At 39.2% G+C, this 27,253-nt stretch overlaps 2 protein-coding genes across 2 annotated transcripts in view; one reads left to right on the forward strand and one right to left on the reverse strand.

The window, feature by feature from the left end:
* Window positions 1-27,253, reverse strand: part of CDC73 (cell division cycle 73) — a 104,250-nt gene that overhangs the window by 22,489 nt on the left and 54,508 nt on the right. The gene's annotated exons all lie outside the window — the stretch shown is intronic.
* On the forward strand, window positions 18,275-26,443 carry LOC117000020 (beta-1,3-galactosyltransferase 2). The gene is made up of 2 exons (XM_033067300.2): window positions 18,275-18,872; window positions 23,620-26,443. Exon 2 carries the CDS (start codon window positions 23,752-23,754, stop codon window positions 25,018-25,020), a length of 1,269 nt encoding a protein of 422 aa, XP_032923191.1. The 5' UTR covers window positions 18,275-18,872; window positions 23,620-23,751; the 3' UTR covers window positions 25,021-26,443.

The raw sequence follows: 27,253 nt of genomic DNA on the forward strand, positions 1-27,253 counted from the left end.
TGTTCATGCAGCTGTACCCTAAGCATCACAAGCAGCAGAAATCACTGTTTAGCTATTTAAAGAACATTCATTTCCTCAAAATTTCTGAATACTTAGACAATTTTGCTCGAAAATGACATACCTAATTCTCATGCATAAGCTGTTTGACACTGCTAAGGAGTATATTATGAATATTCATAAGTTGAAACTAATTTAGTAACAAAACCATGTAATTTGAAAAATACAAATCTTCTTTAAGACAACCACTTAACGTTGTTTTTTAATCAAAAACATATTACTTGGTTTACTCCTGCTAATGTACCATAGAAGGTTTTATATATATATATATATATATATATGTATGTATCTATATAGTTTACTTGTGATTTACATTTTAACCATCCAGAAGCAACAACCTGACACAGAATGTAACCAGCTCCATACTTTCCTGAGCCTCCTCTCCCTACAGTGCTGGATCTGTTTCTCTGTGGGACTTATTTTAGTGCTTGTGTTCCCTGTCATTTCAGACATTTAAAATATCTCTGCTCAAAAATGTTTTTGTGTTTAGTGTTTTGTGTTTATTTAGCACTGTCATACCTAAACACCTAAAAAATACTGGGTTCACAAACCAATGCGTGAGCGGAAAGCAGGCTCAGTACAGTGGTTAGTAAGCTACAGTTGCATTTAAGTTTTTTAAGAGTGGGTCTTGGGGGTTTGTTTATTTGTTTTCTTTTAGACATTTTTTAAAAACTTGTGGAGCATTTCTGATCTTTCTAAAAATAACAATTTTTTAAAACAGCAATAATGTGTACTAATTAACAAAAATCACCCATTACCAATATTTACCCGACAAATTCATCAGGACCCAACTATTATTTTCCTATTTTCTTAGGTCTAAATGAGCATTAACATCCACAGTTGGGTTACCTTCATTTCCCAACTGGAATGAAAAATTGCCTGAGCAGTAACTACTGCTACACTGTAGAAAATAAACCCGCCTGTTTAAAACCAAATTATTAAACATATCTTATGGTAGCTTTGCAGGTTCAAATGGTGGAAGGAAAAACTATTTCATTGCATATTCCCTATCCCAACTGGTTTCTATGTAGAAATCATAAGAGCCTGTAGTATTTTGACCTTTAAAAAAAACATTAAGAGCAAAGGACAGAGTTGACAATTTGATGCCATCTTGTGGCTTTAATTTGGTAAATTTAATTATTGTCTTCTTCCTTAATAATATTTAAATTAGTCCCTGAATTTCATCCAAAAATCTGAAAATTATTGGGTGGCTTGCATGCTTCTGCCCAGAAGCAGTAGAAGCAAAAAGTAACATTTGATTCTGCAAGAAGTGTTACAACTGCTTGCATGTAAAACACAGAGCAGCCTCCAGCTTCGCCAGCCATGACAGAATTCACCCAAAAGACAGCTCTGTCTGTGAAGAGAAACACAGCAAAACTTGGATTCAAAATAGAAAGAAGATAAGTATATGTGGATTGCAAGCTTGTAAATTATTTTTAAGAGCAGACTTCAAGGCATCTATTCAATTTAGGGTACAAGAGACTGTAAAAACCCACTTTAATTACCAGCAACTCTGTTATCATTTCCTGACTTAAAGTACTGAACCTTTGAAAATTTTAGTAAAGCCAGCCTAAAGAACTATAAAAAAAAACCTGAAACAACTGCACAGTTAAAAAAGAATACGACTTTTCTGTAAATTAAATATTGCATATTTCAATGTACGAACAAACAGCCAAAACAAAGGGTTGACTTCAAAGCAGGTATCTACAAACCAAACCAGATGCCCTACTTGAAGCCTGATAGAATCATCTATTTCATATAAATTGGATTCTGAAAACACAGAGTATTGCTCAAAAAACTTAAAGTCCATAGAAGCCTTGGAAAAAAAAAAACCAAGCCTTTCAAAGACTCATGCAAAATAATCCAACTCACTTGCTCTACCTCTGCAGCCTTCCCAATAATTATGTGACTTCTGTCTGCATCAAGAAAATTTTAATAATATTTTAACTAATATTTCACATCATCATTTTATTTATACATCAAACTGGTGTAGTTTATTTTCATACTTCTATGCACACACAAATCTGCATGCAGTCCCCCAAGACATACTTAAATAATAAATTGCAAGCTTTTAACTGCCTTCCTAATTTTAAACTATGCAGTAAAAAAATAGAATTTGATAAGAGGATCTAGCTATTGTGCAAATACTTTTAATATTATAGTCACTTTCACTTCCATTGTTTGCAATATTAATGAAAAGGTCATATCTACTGTTTATATTGTTTCAACCTGCTTATTCCCTGGAAGGGAGAGTGGGAGTTTAAGCAGAATTAAAGATGTTTTTTACAGAACAAATTTTAACAGAAGAGAAGTTTAGCAGTATTTATCAAAGGACTCCTATACCAACTACCTAAAGAAAGTAACAGCATAGATTCACTTTTTTGTACTTGGAGAGCTAAAAGAACTGATGTGACAGGACAAAGAGGACTGATAAAAAATATATAGAACATGTTTATTTCAAAATACAAAACTCATCATAGAATCATTAAATTTGGAAAAGACCTTCAAGCTCATTGAGTCCAACCTTTAGTATTTTAATAAAATGTATTATACTGAAGGTCACGTCCTATGCAGCACAGAAGGCTTCCAATCCTTAAATTCAGTTTCATGCCAGAAAACTCAATGCCAACCTTACAAAGGTAACAGAAGCCTCATTATAGTTTTCCAAATAATGAATTACATATAACAAATTTCAGAAAAGTAGGGAAATCAGAATGAGTACAGCATTACAGGGATGGAGGAGAGGGGGAAAGGAGAACCAGGGGAGGGTGGCACAAATAAAACTCTGCTGGTGCCACCCAGGGACTACCCAAACTTTAACACTTGTACCACACCATGCAAATTAAATTTTGACTTACAAATACGGTGCTTTATTAATCTATTGCAGAATGAAAACTGACAAGATTATCCAGATTCAGAAAGCTGACACTGCTAAACATGATAAACAGAACTGATGGGTGTTCTCAGCAGCAGGTTAGACCTGGCAATGAGTGTCACTGAACGAAAAATATTCACTGCAGTTTCCTGTTCATTATCAGGTTAAAAGAAATTAGCTTTAAACATGACTGAATTAACTGGACTGCTTATTGATACCTTAGGAAATATTCTGGTTCTGCAAAGAAAACAAACCAAATCACAACTGAATCTGAAAGAAAACTGTAGTGACTAGTGAGCAACTAGGGACAAAAGCATATTAAAAAGATGCAATAATAGCAATTATGGCAATCACTGGAACAGCTCTTGAAAAAAATTAACCAAAGCCACAACTATTAAGATGATTTAAAACCATTACCCCCAAAGTTAAGCTATCCACCCCCTCTGAAGAGTCCTCTCAGAAGTGTGCTAGAGTTCCTCCCATCTTTATCCTTACACAGAATATCTGTAAAATTAAGAACTTTGTCTTGAATTTACATCAGTCAAATAAATTCAAACTGTTGCTATAGAAATAGCAATTTTTGAGAAGAGGGATGCTGGTGACAAAGATTAAACATGTAAGCACTTCCATTTTCCTGAGGATAAGCTGTTTTCATCAAAAACAACAACTCTTAATCCTGAGAGTTCCAGAGGACTTGTTTGTTTGAAAAATAAAAGCTTGTCTATACCTAGCTATGTTCATTTTAATGACTCATTTCCTTGAAATGAATGAAAAGACAAAGTCAATTATCACTAAAACATTATTTTTGCTTAGAATTCTTTCCCTTTGGGTTAGTTCTCTAAGCTGGCCTCACACGTATCACTTGGCAGCCAGGTAGGGTTTTGAGAAGCACAGTCTGAGTATTAAGGGATTGTTTAATCTTTCTCACAAGCCAGGTGTAAAGGTTTCTACCCCACTGGTTTTCCCCAGGACACATCAGTTCAACAGAACTGGAATTTGTATCTAATTGTGAATTTACTACAGTTGGCACATTTTTGAGTCTCTAACTTACAACTTCACATATTCATAACTATCTAGTTCAAATAGTGCCTCTAAGGACAGGGACTAGTCACTCACAGGACTGAAGTGGTGTTTATCAGAAATATCACAGGGCTCAAGCAATCCATTTGCACAAGAGCATAACTGGTGTGTAAACTCCAAGCATACAGAGAAGCACTATTGTTTTTGTGTTCAGATTCAGCTTTGAAAATGGGATTCAAGGGAACAGTCACACTGACATTACAGCAAATGCTGCTCAGTACAGAGCAGCAGGAAGACCCCCACTTACACCTGCACTCAGTGAGCAATACATAAACAGAGGTGTAAGTGACCTCAGAAAGGTTCCTTTGCAAATTCAGAAAGACTCATGAAATGCTTTGTGTGACAAGAATATTTTAGAAGCTCTGCAGGTGCCTAAATGAACACAGATGGATCCTTGACTTCTGTATGAAAATTTCTCCAAAAAACAAACCCAAAATGAATCAAGACACAAGTAACTGAATAACTTTGTGGGATGGTGTCAAACATCTCAATGCAACAAAAACTGCTGAGGTCCTTTTCCAGCCTTCCCCTGCTTCTACTGACTCCCACTGCTACAACACAGGGGATGCTGGATTAGAATTCTAATACATGGGCAGCTATTGAAAGACCTTGGGTTATTTCATGATTGCTTGTTCAACAAATTATCCAGCACTAGTTGTTCCCAGTTGTACTTCATCCTGATGTGATCTTCTCCTTTCTATTCACTGAAAAGTAGTTTTAATATCATTCTTCTGTACCTCACCAGCTTTAGCAATCCCAGCACTATGCTTATATATTACATTATGTTGCAAGAAAACACAATTATCATGGGTGGTCATGGGCAGAGAGATGAAAGCAATTTTCCAAGTAATCACCCAGCAAGACTTAAAATATCTGGGGAAAATCTTGAAACTGAATTCCTTGAGGAGCCAATGTGCAAAGCTGAACAGCAGAGCAATGAACTCCAAGTTGTTTGTGTTGCCTAGAAAACACACTGCTGAGTTCAAAGATGTGTTTTTCAGGATCAAAAGCTTTAGCTGCAGCTATAACAAATTGTAACAAACAAGCCAAGAGATGAGGGCTTGAGTGATGACAGCGATGGATGTGAGCATTCAAGAGACTATAACCATTTGGATATGGAAAGGGCTACTTTGAACTGCCACAGGCCAGAACAGGCTAAAAAAACATTCAAACTGCACAGTGCCTTGTACTCCAGGTTTCCATGATGAACAACAGTTCATCTGCCATGCAAATACAGCTGAAAATGCAAATATGTATTTTTTAAACCCCTAAAGGTGATGATTGTGAGATCTGCTGTAACTGTACTAAGTTGCTGGTAATACTAAATCTCACATTTAGAGACAGTTGAGTAATACCAGTCAGATTTTCTTTGCAACTCTTCTTGGACATTTTCACTTTGTGACTTTTACACAAGCACACCCCAAGGGATTCTTGTGGATGCCCACTGCTTCAATGGCTACAGCAAAGTTAACTGACAGAACAGTTGGTATAGGTGAAAAAGGAAAAAATTAATGTTTTTCTAGAAATTGTCTATGTCATTTGCAAACAGAGCAGTGAAACCCCAGCATGACATTGGTTAAAGCCCTCAGATCAACAACTGGTCTTGTTCAGACAGAGCAGATTCACTATCTTGGGTACTGGTGATAAAACTATTGACAAGATACTGAGACACAAGAGAGAGCTGTACAACGTGAGACAGGCAAGTTAGAAACAGAGCAGTAATTCTCTGCCAAAATGTCTGAGTTTTAGTCCAACACTAAAGTGTTAAGACTTCTGGACTTGCACATGCTGCAGTTATCCACACCCTGTAATGCCCCCAGATGGGGAAAACTGGGTATTTTAATCTGCTTACAAGATTACCAGAATTCTGTCTCTCAACATTTGTCCTGCCCCAGCTTCCCAGTTCACAAGTTCAGTTGGGGGGGAAAAAAGTTAAAATTAACCAAAGGAACACCACAGAATCCTCAGGTCCTGTTCTACTCTTACTCTACAGATTTTATTGCTCTAACTCATTTAAAAAAAAAAAAAACAGACTGAAAGGAAGAAAATACAGTAATTTCACGAATATAAGGCGCACCCTTTTGACTAACATTTTCCCTCGAACCCCGAAGTGTGCCTTATAGTCCAGTGTGCCTTATCTGATGTACAAAGTTGCGACATTTACCACCCCGGAAGTGTGAGCTGTGAGCCGTGGGGGGAGCCGGCAGTGCCACGGTAGCTGGATGGAGGCGGGCCTGGGGGCCAATGGCTGCCCGGTTGAGGCGGGGCCTCGGTCAGCAACAAAAAAAGTGCGCCTTATAGTCCGGTGCGCCTTATCTGATCTACAAAGTTGCAAAATTTGCCGACTCCTGGGGGGTGCGCCTTATAGCCCGGTGTGCCTTATGGTCGTGAAATTACTGTACGTTGTCTACCATGAAGTCAGAAAGTGAATCAAATCAGGATGCAAGCTGAGGGTTTTTTTGGGGTGAGAGGACAATGGGTGAACAGATTTTTTTTGTTTTGTAACACTGCAGCTAATCACCCCTGTTCACAGTGGCAGCAAAAGGTATCAATTCTCCTCGGCAAGAACGGGATTTGGTCGTTTCCCTTTTCTCAGATGCTGAACTTGAGCTTTGCATTTATGGCCTGTACAACTGGAATAGCCCCTGGGAAATGTTTGTCAAGCACTGCACATCCACACAGCATATGCAAGATTAAAATGCAGGGGTACAGCAATAAAAGCTTCAAACAAAGCTTTCTGCACCAGATCCACCTCCACCTGGGGGTGGGACTTCTCCCATACTGCCACCCCAGATATGCTCCCCATCTCCTTTCCTCATGTGCAGCCCCAGAACAGTCCTTGTTAACAGGCTGATAACGTGTTCAGAGGAACTGAGCTACACTCAGATTTTATCACAAGAAGATGGAAAATGTGCCCCCAAACACGAAGTTACTGGTCATGTTGTGAATGAGTTTTCATTTCACTAAAAATAGTAAATCAGAGAAACAAGCTGCTGTGAACATAATACTTTACATTTCCAATGTCCAGGCCTCCTATAAGGTGCCCTATGAAAAAGCCTCATTTTGAGAACTATTATGACTAGAGTTGACATTTGATTGCAGGTGTTTCTTTCTGCCTCATGACTTTATACATTCACATCAAACAAAAGATGTCAACACAAAGAAAACACATCTATTGTTCGATTGAAATGTTTATATTCAGATTTCAACAATACAAACACACCCTTGGAAACATTTTCCCACATTTTAAGACAGGGCACAGAGGCAATTAGAGATTCAAGACAATATACACATAAACTTCAAACTTATATAGTTCCTAAGCAGTATATGAATAGTACCTCAATCTTTAGGAGTTACTTACCTGCAGCTTCCCATAGGTAAGTTTAAATATTTAACACAATAAAACATCACTGAAAAAAAACTTGTGCTCTTCAGTGTCCTCAAATGGCTGCTCCCACCTAGAGTCAACATCATTAACCTATTTTTCTCAGTACAATATTCTGAAGTCAGCATTTCCAAAATTTGCAGTAATAGCATTCCTCTCACACCAGTCACAGCTCTGACAAAAACTGCCTTTCAGACTACCTTTTCTTTGGCTGCAGGATGTTGAAGTTTCATATGCAGCATCATAATCAAACACCCCAAATAAAAATGCAAAGGGTTTGGTGCTGTTATGTGCCATTTATCACCCTGTCCTCCATTCTCTCTGCCTCCAGCTTCCCCTGTGAGATCCATTCCAACACATACTTTTCATTGCAAAACTCCCATACCAGAAGTCTGTTTTAATTAAAATTTTCTGTTATTTACAATTAGGAAGGAGCACTCAAATTAGACCAAAACATTTATTATTCCCCGTTTTTCAAGAAATTTCCATTGAGCGCAGTTGGATAACTACACAAGGCCTGAAGTTTCCCTCTCTGGGTACAGATGTAAACAGATGAAAATATTAAAGTATTTTGCAGGTATCACTACTACGGAGCACAAATTCATACTACTGTATGTGTCAGCAGAAAGAGCCAGGCAGTCACCTGAACCCAAAAGTCTCTATTGCCTCAATTAAGCCTTTATACTTACCCTATAGAATCCAAAATTAAAGAGCACAAAACCCAACCTAATAATCCCCCAAACACAACAATAAATTAAAACCTTCTGGTTTATACCCAGAGAACAAACAGACAACACACATTAAAGTTTCAGTTGTCTCCATTTCAGCATGTTCTAAAATCTGGTTCTTTGCCAAAAGTAATACAGTCTTTGGACATGGCTGATTTGCTTCAAAAAGAAATCACATAGGGGGACCAAGCATGAGAATCACAATATTAATCATCACCTAACAAAGTCAGCTGGGACAGAAAAGCATTCCAGTCACACATCACAAATTCATATACTGGGGACAAACAACAGAAGAATATATACTGTGTTTGCATCACAGCAAAGCTTTCTACCTGTGTGCTTCCTGAGAAATAGAGATGTTTAAAAAAGTGCCTTCAAGGCTTTTAGTGCTAGCATGGCTTCAACAGGACCTGTGTATTAATGCTACAATACCATACACCAAGGAGATTGTGCCAATGGCTGCTGGTGTTGGTAACCTGAAGAAACAGATCGTTCATACTACCCTGCTGGAGCACGTGAAAGCTGATGATGTTACATGCCCATATCAGAAACTAACTGTAGTGGCAATAAATCATGCATTAAGTTAAAATACAGGAAGGTTTCTGGCTGTATCACAAAAGGGGAATTTTTCCATTTGGCCTTCTGCCTTTACTTTCAGCTTCCTTTGGCATTATATCTAAATTCCCCATTATTCTTCTCTTTTTAGTTCAGAAGATTAAATTAAGCCCTTCTCAAAGCACTAAGATGACAGCATTCAACTTTCATTTTTCCATTTTACACACAATCCATACGCTAGATAGACTATCTCCAAGCTTCTACCATTGCATTAGAAGAACTGTTTTATCACATGACTGTTCTCAGCTGTATTTTTGGTAGTGCAGAAATGCATCCTCTTAAATAAAAGTCAGCTGACATAGTGTGGGGACATCCTATTCAAAGATGTGGACAGGATAAGGGCTCCACAGAACCAGTGGATTTCAGGAACTTCCTGGTACACTGTAACTTTTATACAAGCTTCATCCATCACTGCAAAAAAAATAACCCCTGACTAAATGAGCAGATCAAAAGTGCATCACAAAACAGGTTCTGGAAGTTTTCAAACATCTGTGCCCTCTCACTCTGTACACACACACACACACACAAATTCATCTTTAAGAACCTCCCACTGTGAATAACCACCAGAGATGACAGATTGCCAGTCAGCACATTCACAGGTGAGGTTCCCTACAACCATCATTTCTGCTCCTCACGTGTTAGCAACCATCAGTCATCCATGATGATCCTGGGGATTTCACAGTTTATCTGAAGGAAATCTGCCACAAGCAGCAAGACCTCCTCAGCTCTCACATCTGTCCTGGTACTACAAATAGTTGTTTCACCTTTGTCTAATGTCAGTGACAAAAAAACAAGTAAGTTGTTTGTTTGGTTTTTTTCTACAGCAATGTGTTGCAAAGTTAAATCCCCTCACTTCAGAAAACTGACCACTTAAGTGGTAGGAAATACAAATTAATAAACAACTAAGAGCAGAACAGTGTTTTGGAATAGAGTAGACTTTCAATGCCAAGATTTCAATGAGAGAAAAAAAAACCAACACAAAGTGTAACAAGATTCCTCTGTTATGACACCCTGGAACTTTCTGTACGTGTTTGGGATGGCTTTACCAGTCACAAACAGATTCAATTTCATAGAGACTCATCCAATAACTTCCTTGTCTTAGTCAGGTTGCGCTCTACTTTTATGAGAAAAATACCAAAACAAAATAGCAGCATCACCTTTTGAGCAAGGGCAGCAGAGTAATTTTACATGTAGCTTAAACAGGCTGATAATAAGTGCACAGACCAGAGACCTCACACTTTTCTATTTATTCCCATGCTTCCAAAAAGACATTTTGAAAATGTAAGAAAAAACAACTAATCAAGATTTAATGCCAGACTACATATTTCTTCCTTATTTTGCAGGTTCTGCATTGGCATATTCTTGGGGGAATGAGTATGTGCCTATTCTGTAGGAAAAGCAAAAATGCTTATCTCCTCCAACAGACATTTCTTCACTGACTAGTGCCTAGTTTGAAGAAACACATCTGAAGGACTGCCACTATGCAAGCTGTTCTAAGAAAAACCCCAGCTTATTATCACCCTCAGATCTCAATCAGCTGGGATCAGATATCTCCAGGTAGAATATTTTCCATTTGAGATGATGGAGATGCCTCAGATTTCACGATTTCCTTAGCTCGGGGCAGCTTTCCAGAACTCCTGCTCTCTTCCTCCCCAGGCCAGCAGGCTTCAGCCACAGCACTGCTGCTATTTATAGCCCGTGCAGGCATCTCATGGATGCCTCAGCATTGTTCCCAGAAGGAGCAGGCAATTCTGGACAGACTCATCAGAGCCTGGGAGCTCCAGCCCCACGGGAGCCGAGGGCTGCACCAGCCTGTTCTGAGCAGGCTCACACATCTATTCCCACGTGGTCGGCATTCCACAAGGCTCAGGAGACTGTGTGCATTACCCTGTGCATACACAGATCCCATTTTCTTTTGGCACTGGTCCCAACCAACCTGCCAGGGAGAGGATAACAGAGGTTCCAAAGAGCTGCTCTAACCTGCTATAAGTGCATAACACATTATTGGCTTTTCGCAACTATTAAAATAAATACTGTATGTATAATGTTAAAATAGCTTTACTGTATAAATATGAGTTTTTTTCTAATAACAAAAGTTAAACATACTTTTTTTTAAAATAGTATGCCTAAACTACCCACTTAGTTAAAATAACAGCCCATAAACGTGTAACAAAAACCCTACAACCAACACAACAATTATCAACACTCACCAGCTACAAAAACCAAAACCACCACCTGAATTAAAAAATAATAAAAAAATTAAAACCACAAACCAAAAAACACACATGCTCTAAAAAAAAAACCCAAAAAGTAGCCATACTAAATAGTTCTCAAAAAAAGTTAAACTAATTAAACTATGCATAAAAAACTATAAATATACAAGTTAATATATTATAAAATGTATTTTAAAAAGCGTTCCCAAAACAACCATATGCTCTTCACAACTTGCCAAGCACCCAGCCATTTTAACCCTTTACTTTATATATATATCTCCTATTATCTTTTTATTTAACCTTTTAAATCTTACCAAAACAGTCAAACATGTTTTTCACAAACCTTTCCTGCTGTACCCAGCGCTCCCCACTTTACTGACAGATCTCCTTGCTCACCCCCTTCCCCCCATGCACCTCAAATAAGTGACATTTAATTACACAGAATTAAAAAACTCTTCCCCTCTTGTCATTAGGCAAACACAGTATAAGAGTACAGATCTGGCACATCATAGGAAAAATAGAAAAAGAAAAAACAAAGAAAACGGTAAATGTAAATTTTTCACAATAGGGAAGCCTTTTCCTTCTGAGGTGACCTAGATTCTCAAACAAAGGGATTCCCTTTCTGTACTGTATCAAGCCTTATTAAATTAAGAAGGTTTTTTTACTCTGCTTATTACTTTGCTTGTTTAGCTAGAAATGCAATAGAAGGGCTTTTTATATTTGGCAATATAAGGAACACCAAGGCAAATACTAACATGGAGATCCAAACATGTGAAGGAAAGAAAAAAAAACAGAAAAAAGTGGGTCAGATTTGGTCTCATCAACACTTCATTGATAAAACAAGCATGCATTAACCAAAATTTACAGAAAAAGCATGTGTAGAAGTCTGAATGTTTGATTACACAAATCCTCAAGAGGAGAAGACTTCAAAGAATCTACAATATGCAACCCATCATCCAAGGTAATGAGATTTTGTGGGGTTTTTAAGAGGATGACAGGTTTTTGTATGTTTTTAAGCAGCTGGGTGGGTTTTTTTAGATGACAAATGCTCTCTATAAATTTACTTTAGCAAGACAGATCAGCGATAGAACTCTTTACAGATGCTGATTGCAAGAGTATATACCTAACAAAAATATCACCCTGAATTTTAGGCCGAATTTTATGAATCCAGCATTATTATATTAAATACAACCAGTACTTTTTCTGTTACAGGCATACCTCCCTACAGAATGCATTAATGATTCCCAATATTATGTTTTGAGGAGGACAAGATGAAAGAGTTGTCTCTGATTTCTTCTTCTGTTAGAAGAATAAATTACAGGAAATAAACCACCTGGAATCTCAGCTTTAAATATAGCTTAAGATAGCAGAAAATAATAAAAATTCTCTAGTTCTAAATCAATATTCCCTGTCAATTTACATCATACAAACCAGACTCTGAGGATTTCCCCTAAATCACTTATTTGTGGACTAGGAGTCCTGATTACTGACTCTACATCAGTAATTTATGTGAAAAAAAAATCCTCAGGCTCATGAAATTAATCTAGAGTCTTACACAGATTACAGAAGGAATTATGAACACAATTATTCAGATAAAATCCATTATTTCCACAGCAGAGCTTCCTTTTCCTTGGAAGTCACTCAAGAAATTGTATCATCTCCACTGATTGGGAACTACAGCAAATTGAAGGAAACACAAAGGTGGAAAACCAGGAACACATCCCCAGTTGGCCAGGCTGAAGCAGTTCAGTCAGACTGGGTGATGTGCAAAGTGTTTAGAGGAACTTCAGTTCCACCAACATGTCAGAAAAAGGGCACCAGGAAATTCCTCTTAAAAGGGGATTTATTCTCCATTTTATGATCCAGGTCTTCTGTTGGCTAGGAACAAATATTGTTGAAATTTATTACACTAATAGGACCTCTTGAGTCACTGGAGAAAGGATATTTTTTCCACAGATTTTGTTGGTTTGCCTTGTTTAAGCATCTGTACTTGAAATAAAGGATTCAGGCATTTAAGGCACTTGCTAAATCTTGGTTATTTCTGCTGTAAACCTTTCATGTCCCCCAGAATTAGCTGTAAATGAGGATACCTACAGGATGGAGCTGTAGGAATTAACATACTAAAGCTACTGAGAAAATGTGACAGATGCCAAGTCAGCACAGGTCTTAACCTCAAAGCACAGGAAATTCTGTCAGCTCTGAAAGTCCAGTTCTTCGATTTCACATTATTTAACATTCACTAAACAAATGCATCAACCAATTTCAGTACTAAAAAATTTTGAGGCTGACAAAATGTCTCCATATTCCTGTACAAACATATAAATGGGAAAAAAAAAACTTAGTGAGAGGATGAACAGTTGGAATTGCTAATCTCTTAATTGGTCTCAGACAAAAGAAAAAAAAATAATATATGGAGCTCCTCCAGCATGGAAGAGTGCTGGTGGGCAGGATGTCTGCATCCTTTGCTGAACCTGATGAGCCAAGCCTCTTTAAGTTACTGGGAGAGAAATGTGGGACTCCTCAAGAGTCTGAGGATAGCCTGAAGGAAAAGGGGTGGAAAAGGAAGGAATGTGGCAGAGAAAAGGCTTAGACAGGTGGCAGCAGCTGGAACAAGACATCTTCCTTCCTCAGCACAAAAGCTGGTGCCTACTATCTCCAACAGGATGCCATCTTCTTTCATTCTATCTTCCATGCTTTGAAACTGGTATTTAGTAACAGTTCTTCCAAGAGAGTCGCACTTTCTGTAAGAACTGGAGTTTTTATTTCTAATTCTCATGCTGGGGTTGTGAGGATGGGTGTTAGGGGTACCTTAATCATATAGTGCAGGCAGGTGGATGAAACAACCCATGAGGTAGGGGGGAAAACACCAGCCCATTTCCCACATAAACAGCCTGTGAATTTTGGTACTTCAGCTGCTTGGCCTCCTCTCCCCTGCTGTGCTGAATCAAAGCTTCATAAAGTCCCTGCTCTTCTCAAAATGCAAAAGCAACACTTGTGACAGGCAGAAAATATTACTGCTGGCACTGGCTTGTCAGTTCATCAGCAGAGAACCACACTACCAAAAATCCTGCACAATACAAATGAAATTATGTTGTCCATTCCCTGGAAGAATAAAACGTGCATTTAGCACTTGAGATCAGCAATAATTGCACGAAACGCCTGGGGGAAGATTAGAAAAATCAGAATACAGAAGAAAGAAAATATATGATAAAGCAAACAACACAGTATTGAAGAAAGAAACACATCTGGAAAGAAGTCTAATATACATCTGCATAACACACAAAACCAGAACTGAATCAAAGCAGACCAAAATTTTCTACTTTGTACTTTGGCTTTTTAAGTGAATTTTGAAGCACTCCAAACCCGTGTTCCTCTAAGGAACCTGTGATAGAAGAACAGATTGAATCCTAGCTGAACATCTAGAACATCAGTTTACTTAATAAAAAAATACAAGCTTTAAAATTACAGAACATCTCCTTGCAATGTTTCCCAAGAAACACCCTTCTGGAAGAATTGAAAACATCGCTTGGACTTTCTGCTCTCTCACAGTTTGGTGAAGTTGAGGATGTGCTTATATTCCTTATGGAATAAAACATAATAATCAACTACATAAAACCTGATGCATATTTCATAATAACTGGGAACCTTTTCTAGTCCTTTAGATTGATCTCTATTGCTGCATTCAAGTTCTAAAGTTACAATACTCAACAGTTAATGAAATCACCAAGTTTATGGTTTGGGTGTTATTAGAACAGAGTGCAAAATATTGACCATTTATTAAAAAACCCACCAAGTGTAAAAGCTGGGTATCACTACCAGCTAAGCAATAGTGAAAATCTACTAAGCAAAATAAGGCAGGCAATACTGACACTTGTGGTCATTTCTAGATTGCTATTTTTCATTCACTTACAAACATGTCTGGGATAGCTAAGAAACATGCTGGGATCTCAAAGTAGCCAAGCAAATTCCATGTATTTGCCAACCCTGTCTCCATTCCAAATGAACTTACTAGAGAAGCATTATTTTTGAAGAAAAGAGAAGAATGGCCTTATACATATATGTTGTTATTATTATTATTATTATTATTATTATATACATAATAATTCCCAACATAGAAAATTAAAACTAAGCATTTATGACACTCCGTATTAATACATTTCCAGAAGATAAAAATAAAGCTTAAAAATGAGAATAACCAAACTGGAAAATGTTGCCAGTAATCATTCTGAACTGTCACTTGAAAAGTTTTCAACACATTCCAGTTGATATAATACTCCATTTTACTATGATAAAATGAACTTTGCAAAGTATTCATGGAGCATCCAGAAAACACAGTGCATATGGGAATAGTGATAGGTCACCTATGGCCTAAATATTTCAACTCTCAAGAGGCTGGTGCCACCAGGCAGAAGTTACCAAGCAGTACATGCCTGACTACTGCAATTACTCCAAATTAGTTTGAGGAATTTCTGCTAATATTGCCAGGACAGAAGTTCACTGAATGGCTCAGCCTGAGAGTTTATTACAAAACCACTCAGACAAAACTCTGCTGACACCCTCTAAAAACAACACATGAAGAGTTTTTAAAGTTTTTTGAAGAAAATATTCCAAACCACCCCAAGTTTGTTTTGCACTGGTACATTTTGCTCAGCTCCAAGTGGTGATGTGCACAGGGTATTGTGAGCAGCCCTCTCGTCTCTGTCCCTCCTGGTGTGTCTGCAGCACTCACTGAGCGCTCCAGTTCCTGGTCACAGTAACTCCACCTGCTCCTCACCCAGGCTGCACATCTTCACTTACTCCTTGGAGCCTTAATAGGTGGCAGCCTTTCAAACACTAACATTGCAGCTTCTAATTTGGGATGTAACCATAGTAACATTACAGAACACACTACTCCCTGCATGGAGAACAAGCAGTCAACTGACCCTTCGCACTGAGATTGCGCTGAAACAAAGCTCATTCCAACCTCTAACCCAGCAACATCACCAAAACCTGCAGTTCCTATTTCCAGCCCAAAGCAAGACCTGCCCTCCTGAAATACCCACAACAAATGCACAGTATCATAGGAAAGTAGTAAAGAACAAAGCGCTACTAAAGAGAAGGAAATTCTTCCCAAAACTTTGGCTCTAAAGCTAAATCAGTCACTCCCAGACAGAAAGCAGTAAAAAATAAAAAATCAAAGTTTTTTCTTACTTTTCTACAAGATGAGCAAAGAACTGCTCATATTTTTTTGAAAAAAGAAAAAAAAAGGAGAGAATGAACGAAATAAATCAGTCATTAATATTTAAGAATTCAATACTCAATTTGTTCACAAGGCAAGATGACAATTTTTTCACATACCAACAGACAACAGCTCTGCCTGAACTTTACAGGCTACTCACAAGGGATATGGCCATTTAATTAAAAGCTGAAGTTGATGTCTGTTCTCTTCTAAATTTACTTTTAAAACGATTCTCTAGAAAAACAGCCCTTGGGATTTCTATACTTTTAATATTTACTAATGAGCATTTATAAAAAAATAAAAACAGCTCTCCCCCTTCCAATGTAATACATGGATGTCCTACCTATCTTTCCCAAGCTTTAGGAACCAGGTACAGTGAAGCAGTAGCAAATAAATTAAACTGAAACAGCACAGATTTTCATAACCATTCTGTTGAGATCTGAACTCATATCCCCAAGTAGAAGGTTACATGTCCTGTCTGAAAATTCAAAACTCAGAGGCAGATGTACATGCTGGTGTTTGACAAAAGCATTACTTCCTTCTGCCTAAGTCCCCATGGATGCACTGACCACATGAATAACATACCTGGCTTCCTACTCAGAGCCCAGAGTGCAAAAATTGGGAGGACTTCTGGTTGCTCTCACATGTTTGAGTACTTCAGCAACAGTCTATATAAAATTCAGGATATTATACAGGGCAGGCATAAGAAAGTTTTGTGTGTTTAGGTAGGAAATTGAGTAGTCTGGGCATATATAGAACATCTCAATGCACGGATTCTCAATTATTCATAAAGGTCCCGGATCAGTAAGTGGTGCTGGACATGCCCTCTTGTCATGCTCCAACCCCCACTGACCCCTCCCCTCCATTTTTTAAACACTGATTTATTTAGATTGGAGGAGATACAAAGTCTTTATTGATATGCATTTTATATTTCTAATTACTGTTTAGGAAATATGCTCATGATCCTAAATGTCCTCAGATAGGATCAAAGGATTTGTGGAAATTGTTATTAAGTTAGGAAATGCATGCATTACAAACAAGACTAAATTAATAGAGAAAGTTAGTGTACATAGATGATTTAGTTAGGAGGCTCTAAATCTGATTACATTTCTAGTAAATTATCATATTATGCATGTAGAATAATAAAACACACTGACTGCCTGGGGAAGCTTTATTTCCCAGTAAGGGATATGCTCACCCCCAACCCTACAAATCAGACACACCAGGTAAGTCACATTTTCTTTACGCTCTGGTTAAAAAAAAAAGTAAAAAAAAAAAAAAAAGAGAGAGCTAGTCATTAGCTTTTCAAAACAGAGTGGGCAAACAGAGTGACTAACAAATACCTGGTTAAGTAAGCTGCTAGCTCTTTATTTTCTCAGGTATTACGGTATTTTATTTATACAGTAAATATAATAAGAAGCCTCAGCACAGAAGGGTCAGCCATTGAAAGGAGAGAAATGAAAGGAGTACAAGTTTCCCTAGGACCCAAAAGACAGATTTTATGACACATGTATGTCTGTAACAAACAAAAGACATTTTAGGTTCATCAATAATTGAAATGAAGTGCCCCTGACTTTGCAATGCCAGAATGTTATTAACAGCAGAGAGGCAGTGTAACAGCATGTGCTTATACATCAGGGTTGACCAGCCCAATTGAATAACCTCAGACAACAAAAAGCAGCTTTTCAAGAGTAAGCATGTGTAAAGGAAGCATGAGCAAAGAAAGACACTTTATCTTTTCTTTGGCATGAAGGCACAGACCATTCATACTCCAAGAGAGCCAAATGGGTTAAATCAAGCTTCAGCATTTAAATGCTTGTAATTCCCTTGCACTGCAGAACAGCTTTTGGAATATGGGAATAGAACGTCTAGCATTAAAAATCTCCTAGAGAACCGTAAGTTACAGCGTGAAAGAAAAGTGAAAACAATCTGTAAAAACCATCAAATTTTCACTTAATGACAATACAATTTTTATACTATTCACCTACCACCGTGCATGAACTGAGTATGTATCATTTATCAAATAAGAGCAAGAGCCTGTAAAGCTTCCTGTCTGCCTTGGATTTGGTCAAAATGAATGCAAACAATCACGTGGGATTCAGCCAAGCAGTGACGTTAAATTCTGCTCTGTCAGAAGACAGCATCTGTCAAAGCCCACATTTAAACTGCTGCCTGCCTGTGCAGCAGCTGAACAACTACGGAATGGATTTTATACACCACAATTCTGGGTTAAAACAACTCCAAACCATTTCTATTACTGCCTAGCAACAATGAAAGAAGGAACAGAGGGAGATCCTGTGACTGAAGATAACTGAGGCACTACGCGCCAGCACCGCCTGCTAACATTTCCAGCAGGAATATGGATCCTGAGCAGAGGAGAACACAGCCCTGTATTGTCCGAGCTGGGAGCCAGCAGATGTGAGAGCCCCCGAGAGCGGCGGGGAGGCCAGGCAGCCCCGCGCCCACAACTCCTGTCCTTTTGTCTGCAGCATGAACAAAAAGCGCCGAGACAAGGACGGCACCGGCGAGCGGGGAAGGTAACGCGGGCAGATGGACACGGCGGATCCCGGGCGCTCGCAGCGAGCAGGGCTGCCGGGGGATGTGCGCATGGTCCAGAGCATCTTTTCTGCTGAAGTGATGGCGTGCCCAAACTATTTTCTGTGGGTATAATCCTGCACCATAAATGGCCTGACCAAGGAAGGTATGTCAAACCCTTGTGTGTGATATTCATTCGCTTGTCTGTTATCTTTTCAGCCATTACAGATAATGATCGTTCCTAATTTGCGGAGCCCTGAGATAAGACTGTCTCTGAGCTGGGAGAAAGAATTCTAGCAGGTTTTGCTCTCCCCCAGCACAATGTCACTCCCTTACACTGGCTAAATGCACTGCTCACAGTCTGCCAAGGCTGGTGTGGCTGGAGAGGAAGGATTAAAGGGATAATGGAGTTCCTGTAATGATTGCTTTTAACTGAGAAATTAAAAACTCAAACCCCTCCAATACAGAAAATCTAGTCAGAAATCCTCTCAAAGTAGGTCAGAATTAATCCTTATCTGAAGTAATCTTAAAGCACGGTAAAATGGCCATAATGTGACACAGCGAGAGCACTGAACCATCAAAACAGACCACACAGTCAAAAGGCATTATCTTAGAAGTCCCCTCAGCCCTTTTTACACTTGCTTTTCTGCCCCCCAAGCACAAGCAAAATGTCACAAGGGCAGTACCGGCCAAGCATAAATTGGGAGCATGCGAAAGACTGGGCATGATTTAAACCATCAGCAGCGCAATCAGGCACCACGATTTACAAGTAACATCAGGCTCCCTGACATCCCAAAAGGAAACCTTCAAACATTGCACACTCAAAATGGTAAGCACGTAACTCATCTCCTGCCATCACTGCAATTTCTGTTTAATATGAAAACACTAACTGTTTGACTTGGATTGTAAAATGACATTCCATCTAATTGCCATTCATTCCTATTTTTTGTTGAAATTTAAATACTTTGCCACTAGTGGCAAAAAAAAAAAAAAAAAAAAAAAAGAGATGAATATTTGCAATAAAAATTTAAGACCAAAATCTATAGCAATTCAATACACCACAGAAAGAAAGTGCTTATCTGCAGAATCTACCAATACGCTACAATAAATCATTAAATGTCAATATAAATGTGCTTTCTTTGCCCAAGGCAATGCCAACATGAAATAAAACAACTGCAGCTGGAAAGAGTTGACAAACCAAGGGATGCAGAATACATCAGACACCAGTTTCAAATCAGTTTTAAGACATTTAGAATATAAAGTCACTTGACAGAACTTTTAAAAAAAACAACAAAAAAAATGCACCTTCAGGCAACACTCCAGGAGAAGCACACCTGGCTAATGTAAGATATTGGTATAAGGCATTTAAAAACCTGCACATCAAACCTTATCCCAAACACTGTTCTGTGCAAAAGATTAATGGAGTTCATAAGGGAAGTCAGGCACGTTAAATGAGGCCCAATATGCAACTGCTGTTCATCAGAATACAGACTCAGGCTGCCTTTTGAACTCTTCCCTCTAATTTAAGAGTTTGCCCACAGAGCTAATCAAAATATGAAAATCCAAGACATGTGAATAGGAAGTCAAATGCTTCAATTTTCAAAGCTGTAATTATAGAGCAGAACTGCAAGTACCAGAAACCAAAACACCAGCAGAGCACAGACCACAAATAAAAATTCAAGAGGCATTCACAGTTTATGTATTTGGCATTTGATAATGCATCAGTGACTGCATTGCCAGGTGCCAAAAATGAAGCAGTAGTATCATAAATAATATCTCCAAAAAGCAGTTACATGAAACAACACGCTCTCAGAGGACAAGATGAGTGTTCTAGAGACCCTCTGCTGTACTTAGGTTTCTTAGTTACTGTCAATAGTTGGTGCCTGTTCATAACCTTTCTGTGAAATGGAATTTTAAGTATTTGGGCAAAAAAGCAATGCTCTAACCCTAATTAAGTGAGAGAAAACAGTATTTTTATTATACAATTTGATGGTGGGTTTAATATCTAGTGAGAGTTTTTAATATTATTTTTAAACAATGCACCCTAGCATGCAGTATTTTTTTCCAAAGGTGCAATTGTTGTTGTTGTATTTTCAATGCTTAATACCTCATTGTATATTTTGAAATGTTTTACACACAGCTGCAAAGAAAATGAGCCCCCATTATTTGGGTTTTTTCAGTCAATAGCTCTATAAAACTGAAATACAGATGTAGGTGCTTCCCCTATTCATTAAATGCCTTTTTAAAGGGCAAAGAGACAGATTTCCTATGACACGCCTACCTTGAAAAATCAAGGAAACATGTAAAAAATCAGGAAAATATGACTCTTAAAATGTCTTCTGATTCTAGTTCTGTCCCTCAGTATAAAACTTATTTTCATATGCATTATGTAAGCATGCAGCCTAATAAAAAAAAGGCTTCAGCCATTGCAACTGCCTTTGCTGGGACACTTTCTCATTGCATCAGGGAATCACAGCACCTGCAAACTGCTTTCAGTTTACACAAATATTTATGTAACTGAAGATTCTCACTTTTGCCTATTGCCTTATCCAAATAGGTGCTCATCAAAACACTACCTCAGCTAAAGATTAAACAAAGATTAGTAGTGCAGTGCACTTCTGCTTCAGCATTTCCATCTAATGACTGTAGTTTTATAAGTGGAACAATTCAGTGTGACAAAATTAATCTTGGCTCTAGCTGCTACTCCACATTCGTGAAATTGTGGCTTTGATTTTCTTCCTAAACTGTGGATGCATGCAGTGGAGCAATAATTAATCAAACATCCCCACTGCTGCCCTCCAACCTGTTCTCAAACAATTAACTTCCCTGAGATCTAGGCTATCCTTGGAAGTGGCATTTATGTTTGCTTAAACAGAGATTTTCCCGAATAGCCGAGTGTTCATTTACAACTCACTGCCCACTGCAGACAAAGCACAACTTATGAGTTTTGAGGGGAAGCTTCTGTTTTTCCAGCAGGGAACAGCAGGTGCACATGGTCCCATAAACACGAGTCTCGCACATTTGGGGCGTATCTTCTTTTACATAAGGACAACTCAGGTTCAAGTAGCACAAGCATGGAGTGTCAGTAATTCCTGAACTACACAGATTAGACACACGAGTTTATGATTTCTACGGAGACAGCTGGCTCTCCGGGAAGTAGCACCAGCCCCGACCAGGTAAATAAGAACCTGAGGCACTTTGAGAAGCTGTCCAACCGAGCGCACGGAAGCAGCCGAAGCGCTCTCGGGCGTTCCCGGACAGGGCTCGGGTGTTTCCGACACGGCTCGGGCGTTCCCGGGGAATCGCCGCGCGCGCGCCCTTCTCGCGTCACACTCGGCGCGCAGCGGCGCCCCCTGGCGGCGGTCGCTGAGGCGGCCGTGAGGCAGCTCCCGCTCGCTGCGGAGCGTGTTTGTAAAGAGAGCAGCAGCGAGTAAAATAAACATCACTTACACCCCTCTCCCCACCCTTCCGAAATACAAATATTCCCTCTCGTGAACAGGGCAGGCTGAATGTTGCATCACACACGTACAACGTAATAGCCTATTATTCGACTGACATCTCAAATTACTCCCTTACAACGTTCAACCCTCTAATTCCCCATGTAACGTATCACTTAGTTTTTAAATGCACAAATTAATCCAAATATTGGTTTAAGAAGATAGCGAAGCAATTAATAAATTACATATTTCTATTAGAAACACCATTTTCTATGGAGTCTTGTTCAACTGCCATTCTTTTTCCTATACAAAACCCTAGGGCCCAGAAATAAATTAGAGCAAATTGAAAATCACAAACGAATTGCTATTGTACAGTGAAGGCTCATTTACGAGATGATGTGATCAGCTTTTAATATGCAGCATCATGAAGCTGCCATATTGACTCTGCTCCTGAATATGAACAAAAATTTAAGAGAAAATGAAGCACAGACTACTTTGGCACTTTTTCCTACAGCTACAGCTGCTGGTCAGAATACTTGAAATTTCCAACTGCTATGTACAGTACTTACAAACACTGCTAGAGAGGAAAAATAATCCAGCCCAGCATCATGATCATCAGATAGCTGGCCAGAAACTTAGTCCTGAGCAAATTTATTTCCAGTTAACATGATCACTACCCAAGATCTCTGTCTACTGAAAATCTAGAGCTTAATTTCAATTCAGCTGCCTCTGAGCCTGGCACCACAGCCCAGTGCTCCATGCAATGTTTTCCTCCAATGCGGAGCCGAAGGTGAAAGGTGCCTGAAAGGTGACCGGGAATGTTATCCTGCACTAGCATCTGAGGGCTGTGCAGTGAGGTTACTGGACCCTGAAAATTAATTTTGACAGGTGCATCTTCTCACTGACTTTGCTTGCACAGTGGGGGCCAGTGGAGACGCGCCAGGCGGTGTCCTGTGACTAACACAGCTCTGCCATCGCCAGCCCTGCGCCGTCTGTCCCACCACCAGGCACGGTCATTTGCAAAAAGGGCTTTAAAACTGTGAGCCATCCTAGCCTCTGCACGTCAAATCAATTTTAATTAATGCCATTAAACCTTCCATCTGCCAGCAAGGCTTTTTCATTCAGTCCTTCTCAAACACTCTACAAGGATTTCACAGCCATGGGTATGAAGCTATTTACATCTCCTTCACACTTTTTCCTGCTAACACAACTTCTTTTTTTCCTCTTTAGCTTTGGTATCCACAATGTTTGTCAAAACTTTTACCAGGCAAAAAAAGTATTTTTAAAAGCTAACAAATCAAGTTAAATCATAAAACAAGGTTGGCTTTGAGCATAAGTCAAATCTTGTTTCCATTGATATGGGTTGTTCTTTTAAAAAGTGAATTTAACTCGATTTTATATCTAGTTTCTATTGGTAACTGTTTTTGAATGTGTAAATAAAAGATTAGTGATTTTTTTTTTTTAAATTCTTTGCAGAGTGAGCCATTTGCAGACAATTACTCAACTCAAAGGAAAATGAATACCAAAGAATAGCAGTGGATTCTAAACCAATTGGAAAAGCCTTTTCCTTGAGCATTGTCTCATATCCCATTACTGGATCCTTACAACATGCTTCAGTGGAGAAGACGACACTGCTGCTTGGCAAAGATGACCTGGAATACCAAAAGGTCTCTGTTTCGCACCCATCTCATTGGCCTGGTCTCTCTGGTGTTTCTTTTTGCCATGTTTCTGTTCTTTAACCATCACGACTGGCTGCCAGGCAAGGCTGGATTCAGAGAAAACCCCATGTCTTACACCATCCGAGGATTCAGATCTACAAAAAGTGAGACCAACCACAGCTCTCTAAGGAGCATGTGGAGAGATGCTGTGCCTCAGACACTCAGGCCTCAGACAGTCACCAACCCCAACAACACAGACCTGTCCCCACAGGGAGTCACCGGTTTGGAAAACACCCTCAGTGCCAACGGAAGTATTTACAACGAGAAAGGCACTGGGCACCCAACTTCCTATCATTTCAAATACGTCATCAACGAGCCTGACAAGTGCCAGGAAAAGACCCCTTTTCTAATACTGCTCATAGCTGCAGAGCCAGGCCAGGTGGAGGCCAGACAAGCAATTCGACAGACCTGGGGCAACGAGAGCCTGACACCCGGCATCCAAATTGTGCGGATTTTTTTGTTGGGCTTAAGCACCAAGGTAAATGGATACCTCCAGCGAACCATCCTTGAGGAAAGCAGACAGTACCACGACATCATTCAACAAGAATACTTAGACACCTACTATAATTTAACTATAAAAACTCTGATGGGAATGAACTGGGTTGCAAGCTACTGTCCACATGTTCCATATGTAATGAAAACTGATAGTGATATGTTTGTCAATACTGAATATTTAATACACAAGCTTCTGAAACCAGAACTTCCTCCGAGGCACAAGTATTTTACAGGTTATTTAATGAGAGGTTATGCACCTAATAGGAACAAGGATAGCAAGTGGTATATGCCACCTGATTTGTATCCAAGTGAACGTTATCCTGTATTCTGCTCTGGAACTGGTTATGTTTTTTCTGGAGACTTAGCAGAAAAAATCTTTAAGGTCTCCTTAAGCATCAGACGTTTACATTTAGAGGACGTGTACGTGGGGATCTGTCTCGCCAAGCTGCGGATTGACCCCATGCCCCCACCCAACGAGTTTGTCTTCAATCACTGGCGAGTTTCTTACTCCAGCTGTAAATACAGCCACCTAATTACCTCCCATCAGTTCCAACCTAGCGAGCTGATCAAATACTGGAACCACTTGCAGCAGAACAAGCACAACGCCTGCGCCAACGCGGCCAAAGACAAGGCCGGCAGGTACCGCCACCGCAGACTGCACTGAGGGCCCCGCGCGGCTCGTGTAAATAAACAGCGCTGAACGCATGGACAGTGACACCGAGCAGCCCCAGGCACAGCCCAGACTGAGCCCAGCACACAGGGCAGCGGGAAATTATTTTTTTAAGTTAAAAAAAGTATATATAGCTCTTGAAAATTATGAAATTATAACCAAAAGGTTTTCCCAGTGAATTCAAGATTAAAAAAGAAATTTAAAAAAAAGATGGTATATAAGGAGTTCTGTGTTAACGTGCAATAATAAGCATGCACACTTTGGTGGTACAACTGCTGATTCATGTGCCAGTAAAATATAATTGAGCATATTTTCCACACTAAAATTTTTATTTTACGGAGTGCATTCATAGGTCTAGTTCTCTTCCATGTAATTTCATATTATCCAGAGCTGCTATAAAATGAAAAATTAAACACTAAGGAAATGCAGAAAGGGCAGATCAGTTTTACCTTCAAATGCCACATGACAATTATTATACACTACTTTAATGTACCACACATGTAGCAATGTCACATTTTAGCAAGACACTACCAATAAATTCTAAAGCACTAAGAGTGTACTCCCTTGAAGTAAGTCCAGTTTTAGTAAGTTGACTTATTTGGTTTGGAAGGAGAGATAAATAAAATCAAAGTTGCACAGTTGCTTTGTACATTACCTTCAGAAATCTAAGTGGTGTTCTGGATCCAATTCTCAGGCCACAAAGACCTGACTGAAAGTTACTTCATTCTCTAGATGTCACAGGGCCAGCTCCTAAGATCTGGTGCCAAGTAACATTCATTCCACTTGGAACCTTCATGCAAATTCATTGGATCTGCTATTAATTTCCCTACATAGCTTGAAGGTAACTCAAAGGCTGATGAGAAATGCAAAACATAAGTTCCAGTCCTGCACTGTTCTTGACAAAATTTCATTTTGTGCAAAGCAGGAGAAAACTAATCAAATGTGCTGCTTTGCTCTTTCCTGTCTGACAAAAAGCAAGGGTCAGCCAAGTGAAAACACATCTGCTGGAAAACAAAGCCCCACACCTGAGTTTAGAGGTGGCAAAGACTAGGTCACAATAAGATTGAGAGCTCCGGCCAACAACACGGCCAGGAACAAGATCTAAGCAATTTAAAGTCACAACACGTACCACTGAAAATAAATTGTGAGAAGTGGGCTAAATCTATTTACAGGTTTGCAGTTTTCTAACAACAGAACTTTTAAAGCCTATTTTCCAACTGTTACAGCAGAGTTATATTAGATTCAGGTTATTACTGCTTGTCACAGTGCCAGGGTAACCAATACCCACCTCTGATCATCAGCAAATGATCAAACTGCAATTAGTTTTCTGTTTGATTGGGACTTATTAATTGGATAAAATACAAATATTTGATGTACTTTTATTATTTAATAAAATTGATTCTATTTATGGTCTTAAGATTTCACTTTTTCTGGAAAAGCTGCTCAGGAAGAAATTTCTAGCTTTAGCAATACTAGGTTTTTGTAGTGTTCCCTAGTCCTTAAAACTGGGTTTTCGTGCACAGCACAGAGATGACAGCAGGGTTTTCTCCTTTGTACTGAGAAGACAAATCATATTACTGACCATTCTCAGCAGTTCTCAGGCTGTCTCTCTGCAGGAACTCTCATATGTGAACAGACAGCAAGGCACTGGATGTACCTCTGAAGCAATTCCAGCAGGTCCTCTAGAAGCTGGATGTGGGAATTTGCTCAACACCTTTTTTTTGTGATCTTGCACTAAATTTTTTCCTCTATTGTATTTGGGGTTTGCTAATTGTACATTTCTACATTTTCAACACACCTCAGATCATATAAATGTCTGGTTTTGGGGAAAGCAAATACCTGTAAAAGTAGTAATTCTCTTCTGCAGAGATTTCTCCAACTAAATTCAAAGTTGTTACACTCAGCTCACTTAATGCCTGTTGGCATTCATGTGAGAGAGCTGCCCTGGACAGATGTTTGGGAGTGTGCTTTCAGCACCCACTGCAGTTTTCCCCACTCTGTGCTGCTCGCTCCCAGCTAACTAACACAGGTCACAGCTGACATGCAGCTGAAAAAGGCACCTGGCTGGAGGTCACTGTAGGCAGGCTCTACACCACAGTGCTAGCTCCAGACCCCAGAGCAAGCGTGGGAAGCCAGCTACTACTGCAGGGACTGAATTTTGGAAGATATCCAATGCCATAAGTGGCCACTCCACAAGCAGTGCTGGCTAAGGACGCAATCCAGCCTC

The sequence above is a fragment of the Catharus ustulatus genome, chromosome 9, assembly GCF_009819885.2.
Source record: "Catharus ustulatus isolate bCatUst1 chromosome 9, bCatUst1.pri.v2, whole genome shotgun sequence".
In the NCBI taxonomy this organism is placed as follows: domain Eukaryota; kingdom Metazoa; phylum Chordata; class Aves; order Passeriformes; family Turdidae; genus Catharus; species Catharus ustulatus.

Bases quoted from the DNA above. Each gene is read 5' to 3' on its own strand.
- LOC117000020 (XM_033067300.2), top strand. From the start codon at position 23,752: ATGCTTCAGTGGAGAAGACGACACTGCTGCTTGGCAAAGATGACCTGG.